The following is a 9,541-nucleotide window of genomic DNA, read 5'->3' as shown; positions in this document are numbered from 1 at the left end:
CGTTTTATTAAACGAGCCCAATCAAAAGAATTTAATTCTAAACTCTAGGCTAGCCCAATCATTTAATTGCTAAGCCCAATATCAAATTCCTAAGCCTAGCCCACTAGGGATTTGGGAGCCTATAAATAGGACTCTCCTCATTAAATGATCCCCTTATTTTTCATTAAAGCCTCCTTTCCTTTCTTGCCCCACACTCCTCCTTTCTCTCTCCCTTGTGCCCGGCTCCTTCACCCGCACACGAGCACGCTTCGTGCCTCGCGTGCTGCCGTGTCGTGCCCTCTCCCATCGATGCCCCACACTCGCCCTCTCCCTCTTGCTCCCTCGTGCAGCGCCAACACGCCCCTACGATGCTGTTGTGCTGTTGTTGTTGTGTTGTGTGCGCTGCTTCTCGCCCAGCCACACTCGCCCCTCGTCCCTCTTGCTCGCGCCAGCCCGCGCCCCTCGCTTCTCGTCCCGCGCACAGCTGCTGCCCCTGCTGCTGCTTCGTTCCTTGTCCGCGCGCGCACACACGAGTAGTGTGTGTGTGTGTGTGTTTTCTTGCTCGTTCATTCAATTCTTTCGCCCAATCACAATTAATTCGTGGTTGTTCCGTGCTATAGGTCGGATTGGTATAATTCTATTCTTCCTTACCTATTCTATTTCAATTCTGTATTTTAAATTATATTATTATTATAGTTTTGAATAATTAAAATGCTGGGAATCGGTTGTGAACACCGTATTGTGATGATTTACGTGTTTTAATTCTTGAGGCGTATTTTAATTATTAAAGTATAAATTTTCAGATTTGTTTATTTAACAAAGACTTGATTTTTATGGTGTTAAAGTGATTTTTATTGGAGAATTAAAGTTAGGGTTTTAACCTAGACCTAAAGGGTCAATTGATTAGCATAATTAGGTGATTAATTTAATTATGATAATCAATTATATTTTCAGATTTATAAAAAGGTTTAAAGTGTCGATTTTTATTGATTTTAAGGGTGGAAAAAGTATGTTTTCATACTAGAGATTAATTGAGACGATTAATTGATTAAAGAGCGATTAATTTCTAATTATTGTCAAGGTTTTAAGTTTCATAAAAGTTGCTGGAAATTTAATGAACATGAAAATAATTAAGGTTTCATTATTTTGATGATAGGAGGTGATTTCTAAGTGAGTGATCGTATTTGCAAAGTGGCCTCTACGCTTAGATATTCAAGGTACGTACAAGTCTAGGGCGACCACATTAATTGTCAAGGGACATTACATGATTGTTTATGGATGTGAATTGTATTACGTGAACTTGGTGGATTTATATTTGATTTGGTGGACAATCATGTGAATTATTATTATTGGAATTATTGAATTGTTGATTGAACAAGCATGTTGGGACTATTGTGAGTATGGATTTCATTGTCAATCATGTTGTTCAATATTTATGCATGTATGGTTTGTTTCACATGCAAGGAATGGATTATTTATTGTTATGCTATTGTACGGGATGTCTAGCATAATTTTGAGCCAATTATTCGTACCTCGTTGTACTATTTATTTTACCACATGTGAAGGGCTAGCTCACGTAAGCCACCGCACATGTAAGGTTCAGTTGGGAATATTTTATAAGAAATGAATTTGTCGTGCAAGAGCACAACCCTCATGTTAATAGGCATGATGTGGAATCTCACCTTTTGTGAGAAGGAACTTGGTAGTAATTTCACTACGTCTTGATTTATTGATCACAAGTCCTAAAGGATTAAAATGAGATTGTTTTGGTTGTCGTTTATTAAATGTATGTTTGTTTGAGTCTCGAGTTCGCCATTAATAAAATATTAATAAACATAAAGTGCGACCAGAACAAGCTTCAAAACTCTTGGAACGTATATACCTTGAGTATGAACAATGGGGGGAGACTTTCCGGAAAGCTTGATCTCCTACTAATGATACAAGACGTTGTTTCATTTAAATTATGCGCTGGAATTCCGTCGGTATGGCCCGACACTCGGTATGGTCCGATATTCATTATATTATTTATTATGGTGTTTGGTGGGCTCCCAACACTATTCCTTTATGGAATATTCTTTTGGCCCGTTCGAAGCTTATTCTAATTAAATTGTGAATCAAAAGTCGAGTCTTGTATTCATGATTTGCTTGTTGATCATTTTATTTCACTCTAGCTTTGTAAGTACTCAGCTTTTGCTGACTACGTGCTTTATGTCTTTTGGTCATGGCTTTCGCCTTAATGACCCTATGATCATCCATCCTTTGCACTTGCATTGTTGGGGAGTAGATTAATTTAGTAGGTTGGTAGATCAAAGTACGATCTAAATCATGTAGCTTGGGATGGTTGAGAGAGTTGCATTCTTTTGTGCTTTGAAACTATTTCTAATACTTTAATTATGTTTTGAATCGTTGGATTTTTAATACTTTGGTTTTGGACCGTTATGGTTCCAACTTGTAGGAGGCCTCAATACTTATTATTTATGTTGGTTTGAAAGTTAGTTAACATTAAATTCCGCTGCGTAATTCTGGTACTAGCCTTAGCCGTTATCACGGTGGCGGTAATACTTTAGTAATTCCTTTATTTTAAGTTGGAAAATGGTTTTATAAAAGCAAGGAATTATTAGGGAGTTACAAAATTAGTTAACCAATTGAACTAAAATGTTTACTGATTAAAAAGAAGTGTTAGTTATGTTTTATAATCAATTAGTTAAATAAATCTACTATTTAGTTACGAAGTGGAACCAATTAGTTAAGAATTTACCATAATTAGTTAAAATGAAATTTGAAAAGTAGCATTAGAAATAAAATTTTAACCATTTTCTCTATTAGTTATATATTTCACTAATTGTTTTGAATACTTCACTAATTCATTCTGCACTTAAACAGAGTATTTATACAGCAAATAGTTACGACAAGAAAGCATTTAGTTAACTATATTAATTAAATAAGTCTTTAAACCTGAAAAATAAGCTGAGGTTGGTTCTCCTGTTGTTGCAGAGCTTGTTTCAGATGTATTTTCTGTCGTTGCAGAGCTTGTTTCAGTAGTTACTTGCTGGAACTCCATTGTTGTTTCCGGAGCAGTAGTGACAAATCGCAAAGAGTTAGCACCACAATGAGGAGGTTTAGGAGTATGAAATCGATTAAGTTCATTAAATCGATTAGTTGAAGCCAATTGATTAGGGTTATCAAATCGCGCAGGAGGTTGAAATCAAGGAGGAGGATGAAGTTGGCGAGGAGTTTCATATGGCTGAGGAGCTGCAAATCGTGGTTGAAATATCGGAGGTGGTTGAAATCAAGGAGGAGGTTGAAGGTGGCGAGGTGTTTCATATGGCTGAAGAGGTTGAAATTGCGGTTGAAATCTCGGTGGTGGTTGAAATTGTGGCGGAGGTTGAAATCTCTGAGTTGCTTGAAATTGTGGAGGAGGATTAAGGTCCTCATTGTCGTCGTCCTCCATGCTGGCTTTGAATTTTACCGGCGGCGATAGTGGCGGAGCAAAGGCGGGAGAATTTAGCCGAAATTAGGTTTGGGGGTTGAGAGCAATTCAGGTTGTCGAGGAAGGAAGAAGGGATGAAATGAGAGGAAGGAGAGAGGAAAAAAATCATTTTATACAGCACGTGAAGCCCACGCACGCGTGGGGAAGTCAGCGGTCTGACAGGCGTGGGCCGTCAGGCCGCCTGACACAAAAGGTTATGTTTAAATTTTATACTCTGTTTATTACTTGTATTTCGTATTATTGTTTGTGTTCAAAAAAAAAAATTGTCAACTGGCATCTGGCCCCCTCTATGATCGATTATGGCATCGCCCCTGGTTTGGTAATGATTGCATGAACACCGATTATAAGTTTATAAGATCGTAAGTACATCTTACTTCAACTTTTTGCCAAAGAAACTAGAATTTATGTCTATAGCTTGAATACAGGACGTAGAGAGTCGTTAAACGTGGTTGTGATGTACTTGGAACTGGTTCTTCGGGAAGAGTATGGTGTTTCTCTAATACAGCATTGCATTGGAAAGCTGAAAAATCATCACAATTTAATCTCGAAACTGAAAAGTGTCATATTGCCTGTTGTTAATCATGGATGTAAACATTTGGACTTCACTGATGTATAGTTAGGGAAGGTTTGCATTTGGTGTTTTATAATTTTGAAAGAATTATGATATGGAGATTTGGATTGTGAAGGAGTATCGCGTACAAAATTGTCTGTATCTCGTATGCAATTGCTTAGATTAAAAATGAACATGTCTTTGTGAGGATGACATAATATATCAGCTCGTTTCAGAAACTCAAATTTAATAGTTCTGCAAGCATTTTAAAATGTCAGCAATCCCCGTTGCCTAAGAACATATTCAGAAAGCATTTACAGCAAAAAAAACAAGGGTTCTAAAACTTATTTTGACATTAGTACACAAAGCTTACAATATTTCTACAATTAGAGCTAAACCGTAATTTCCTCTTAACAGCATTGCCACGGTAAAAGGCTAACTAAGGTTACACAGTTTCCTGTTGTTCATACAAGAATCGGCCTTTTAGGCACAGCTAGCTGTCTATGTTTTCGGAGGCTAAAACAGAGTTTTCTTTTATACAAAAGCAAAAGGAACGCAAGTGCTACAATGATGACGAGAGAAATTTCCATTTGAGGGTGAGCAAGAATATCAACCACTTCAAACCTATTTTTGCTGTTGACAGAGCAAGGGCAGCCAGTTTCTACTACTCCCCCCACACTATTGCTTTCTGGCTCGAGAATGAAGTCCCCTGTTGTGGCTTCCTCCTCTAGATATATAGTGGTTGATTTTGACTTGTAACCTGGACTTGAGGCTGTCACTGTAACAAATTAACAGCAATGTAAAACTTCAGTAGCACAAAAAAAAAAAAAAAAATTGAGGGAAAGCAGAAGGAAGCCATTACTCTTTCACTTTTTGCTCAATATTCCAATCTTTGACAGGGTAACATTCCCTAAAGCACAAACACGGGGGTAACCTCATAATGAACTAGCCTAATAGGAAGGGCTAGTGTAGTTAGTACATAACTAGTCAGTTAAAGGTAGCTTGAGGAGTAATATATTCAATTAGTAGAGGGAAATAAGAGTCAGGAAATGGTATAAATAAGGGAGAGTAGGCAAACAGAAAGGTATCCACAGTATTAAAGTGTTATTTGAGCTTTATTTAGCATTTGGGAGTGAAACAAAACCACTCGAAAGCTCATATCCACCAATAAATTGTTCTATTTTTTCAGAAATATTAATCACACTCTTCTTGTTATGTAAATTTTGCCATGAGTCTGTCCAGTTATGTGAATTCATAACAATGGGTAATCAGCCTCAAGCACTGTCTATAAACTCATCAGTCTTCCAAAAATATTAATATTCCGTATTCGTTATCAACCATTTCAGATGAACCAATCAGAGACGAGATTTTGCTGGTATCCAAATTCCAACAGTTAGGATTTCCTTCCATGTCAGGTTGACACGGAGGAATCTAACTGTCTAAGGCTCCGTTTGGTAAGGCGTAAAACGTTTTCAATGTAAAACGATTTTCCATGGAAAATAGTTTTCAAGGGAAAACACAATTCCAAACTAGTTTTCTTTTGTTTGGTAACTTAAAGGAAAATGGGGGAAGATGGTGAAGAACTGAAGATTGAGGGGAAGAAAGGAGAGGGAGGTAAGGAGGAAAGAAGGAAAAGTGGTTTCCCTCCCTTTCAAACGGAAAAGGGTTTTCCATCTTTGAGAGAGTAATGGAAAATTGTTTTCCATCCCTTACCCAACCAAACAACGTAAATGATTAAAAAGGGAAAAATCGTTTTCCATGAAAACGACGCCCTACCAAACGGAGCCTAAGTATTTAAATCCTGCACATAACAAGGATAACATAACACCCAGGAAGATGAAGATTCCAAATAGATACCTTGATATTTTACCCCAGGTACAAGTAAACGATGGTAATCAGCAAACAGACGTCCAGCTTTTACCTGTAGTTCAGATCAAGAAAAGGGTATTATAAAGCATATCGTTCATTACAAATTCTTAAAAAGACTAAAGAGGGTCAAACATTGCATGGGCAGCCTAGATGAAATACAAAAGTAAGAACGATGTGAAAACCGCCCAGGCAAAAGTCAAAACTTTAATCGTTGCTGCTAAATCACATGAAACTTCAACCAACATAAAGAACCACCTAATACAAGTCCCATATTCAACAACATCTGACAAAAATAAGCAACCCTGCCTCTCACCAGTTCAACTAGTAGTGAGGCTATTTCTGGAGAGTAAGTTAAAAAAATTAAAAATAAAAAGACTAGTACAGTGAACACCTTAACAGGTGCAGTAAAGGAGGACGGATATTGAAAAATACAGACCACTCCAGATTTTAGAGCTTTTATAGGAAAGATAATTATCACAGCAACAATCAGAAGAAAACTCACTGTCTGATTTAACTCCTTGATCTTGATAGAGGCTGGCAATGCCCTCCCAGTATCTGATGAGAAAATCCTTCCATGGATTCCAGTCTGTCACATAAGACAACATATCAGGCACAGAAGATTCTAATACTAGTGAGGAGAAAATCAAGAGTATGGCTGTTCATTAAACGAGCTGAAAAGAATAAAATCAAAAAGACAAAACACTTTTGTCCAAATGCCAAAAAAAAATTAGGGAAGTGGAAATAATGGGATATACAATTTTGGTTAGTTTGGTTAGCACTAAAAAGAAGAAAGTAGAACTTCATAGGAAATTTGTTTTCCTACAAAACATGGGAATTTAATTACCTAAGCCCTCCTTGGTCAATAGAACTTGATGCGAATTGGAAATTCCTTTAGTACCAACCAAACATGTCATGGCGATTTCCTAGGAATTGTATAAGGAAAGTAACTACCCATGAAATATAAATTCCCATGTGAACCAAACAAGTCCTAACTTCTATTAGAACTAATGTGAGCAACTGCTGATCAATTGAGTTTCAAACCAAGAGGAAAGAAGCTGAGCTATGTCAGTTCAATATTAATGGTAGACCCAATTCAAAGCTCCATTATCCCCAGAACAAACAGCCTCAACGTCAGGAATATATTGAAGAGGAAGAGAAGTTAGTTAGTAGAGGAGAAATGCTATAAATAAAGAGCATATTAGTGAGAAAAAGTAGGGGTTAAATAAAGAGCATATTAGTGAGAAAAAGTAGGGGTGAGCACAACAGGGTACTGTGAGTGGGTCGAAAAAGTGCGAGGCTAATGCGTGACCTCATCCCTCGTGGGTGTGATGATTCTTTTTATTCAATCAAGTGTAATTGGATTTCCTGTGAGTTTACACCCAATTGACTAGTAATATAGGAGTCGCCATTCAGTTTTTAACGACAATGAGAAAAACTGACAAAACCCGGTTATCGTGACATAAAGGGAGTGCAATTATGTTTGACCACGACGGCCGTAGGTTCCCTTGTGATCCCTGGTGTGGGGATCTCTCAACATACACCCGCAAGGTAGAGATTGAGGGTTCGGGGGACTGTAACTACCGAGAGGAGTACTTCGCTCGTCGATAACTCCAGAGGCAGGATATCCTTACTAGCTCAGCATAAATAATTGAAAGGACATGCGTTGACTATTAAACTAATCTGAGTTGATTTTAGCAATATGCAACATATAATACTAATTCGATCGTGATTATCTGATTTAAATAGCATTAAGGGACCTAGCATGATAATCCGATTTCCCAAAAATATTATATTTGTTAGGCGTGATAGAACAATCAGATTAGGTTAGTTTAACAGTTCATAAAAAGGGCGAGGAAAGCAGTTAAATCATCGAAAAGGGACACATTACGACGCACCCTTGAGAGGTGCGTCACGGTTCTCAGAAAACTAACCACTTTGACTTTGCTATTTCTCCTTTTTATTTAACGAATCTCAATTATGGGACAGGATACGTTCTGTTCGATTTATGGATCGATTGCGACAGAACGCGTGAACAGTTTCGCAGCGAGAGGCTTAGGCTAAGGGTTGGAGTCAATACTCAGAATATAATTGTGTGTTGTTGTGTGTGTGTTCTTTTCACGTCGAACTTAGGGGTCTATTTATAGGAAAAAGTGGCGTAGAAAGATAGTTTTTCAGGAATTTGAATACGAAACGGATTAGGAAAAGAATCCGTCCCAGGTACTTTCGGCGCCCAGCTCTGGGCGCTGGAATTTTCGGCGCCCAGGGCTGGGCGTTGAAAATAGGGTCTGGCAGAATTCTTTGGTCAGATTCGGATTCCTGAAATCCGTAGAGTTTGAGACTTAATCGAGTCTTTTAGCGCGTATCAATTTTATGTTGGAATGCGTCTGGGCCCGTTACGAACTCTAGGCTCGTTAGGATTTTAATTAATACGTAACTCTTATTTTCGAATCATATTAGGAATAGGATTCTCGCAGTTTTCTATCTCATTTAGGATTTATGTTGGAATGCAACACCTAATTCTGACAGGTTTCTATCCTTTATGATTTGCCACTTTTAGAAGCTACCTTTTACGGCAGTTACTATTTTTAGCAGGTTTCGGGTGAAATAAAATGGGGAATTGAGATTCGTTTATTTTATAGGAGATGCGTTGTCAAGTGGAGATTTATGCTTTCATCATCGAATCTTCCCTTTCGGGAATGGGGACAAAAGTAGGTGTCTACAGTTAGCCCCCACTTTGACTGAGTCTTGGAGTAAGACGATGGTCAAAGTATTAGACGGAGTGCGTCACACAAGCCATGGTGTATCGTGACCTGTTTTGCGAGGGTCTTACGAGCCCCCGAGTGATAACATTTGACTTAAGGGTCATCACTTGAAGTGTCGACATATCCCTCACGTGTCATTGGGATTTGTCAACTGATAGTATAGAAACTTACTCACTTTGTCATTGGAAGGATTTAAAGGTGCGTAGAAACTCCCTCACTTTGTCATTGGGAGTAGCTACAGATGTTTTCGAAATCAAAGCTATAAAGTGTAATTGGGCCTGGCCAAGCCCAATCACGAGGTAAAAGTGTTTTTAAAGATTCTCATTTTCAGGGCTAGCTAAACGAGAAAACCCCCTTGTTTTTATAGGACGTAAAACGAAGGAAAATCCAGCACCCTTGTTTTTATAGGACGTAAAACGAAGGAAAATCCAGCACCCTTGTTTTTATAGGACGTAAAACGAAGGAAAATCCAGCAAAAGTTATCGCTGCAGCGACTAAGGACCTGCGCGGTTTAATGGCTCAGACCCCGCCGGCTAAAGATGGCGAGCCTGTCCGCTAAGGGTGGACACCCCGTCCGATAGAAGTGGACGAATCTGTTTTTGAAATTTGAAAATAAGGACCTACGCGGTTTGTGACGTAGACCCCGCCAGCTAAAGATGGCGAACCTTGTCCGCTAAGGGTGGACACCCCGTCCGATAGAAGTGGACGAATCTATTTTGAAATTTGTTTTGCTTTTTTTGAAAATAAGGACCTACGCGGTTTGTGACGTAGACCCCGCCGGCTGAAGATGGCGAGCCTGTTTGTGTTTTGAAGATCTCATTTTTGAAAACTGAGAACCTGCGCGGTTAGTGACGCAGACCCCGCCGGCTGAAGAGGGCGACCTATTTTAAA

At 38.7% G+C, this 9,541-nt stretch overlaps 1 protein-coding gene across 2 annotated transcripts in view; it reads right to left on the bottom strand.

Annotated features, from left to right (window-relative positions):
- Positions 1 to 4,354: 4,354 nt before the first annotated feature.
- LOC110792166 (carboxypeptidase SOL1) overlaps positions 4,355 to 9,541 on the bottom strand; it is a 28,980-nt gene continuing 23,793 nt past the window's right edge. For both annotated transcript variants that reach the window (XM_021996976.2, XM_021996977.2), the window contains exons 13-15: positions 6,391 to 6,474; positions 5,877 to 5,940; positions 4,355 to 4,797 (exon numbers count right to left, since the gene is read on the bottom strand). In XM_021996976.2, the coding sequence (XP_021852668.1) occupies positions 4,484 to 4,797; positions 5,877 to 5,940; positions 6,391 to 6,474 (462 nt within the window). In that variant the 3' untranslated portion in view covers positions 4,355 to 4,483. The remainder of the gene's footprint in view (positions 4,798 to 5,876; positions 5,941 to 6,390; positions 6,475 to 9,541) is intronic.

Source organism: Spinacia oleracea, chromosome 4, assembly GCF_020520425.1.
Source record: "Spinacia oleracea cultivar Varoflay chromosome 4, BTI_SOV_V1, whole genome shotgun sequence".
Classification (NCBI taxonomy): Eukaryota; Viridiplantae; Streptophyta; class Magnoliopsida; order Caryophyllales; family Amaranthaceae; genus Spinacia; species Spinacia oleracea.
The sequence above is the reverse complement of the archived record's forward strand: the minus strand, read 5'-3'. Positions and strand labels throughout refer to the sequence as shown.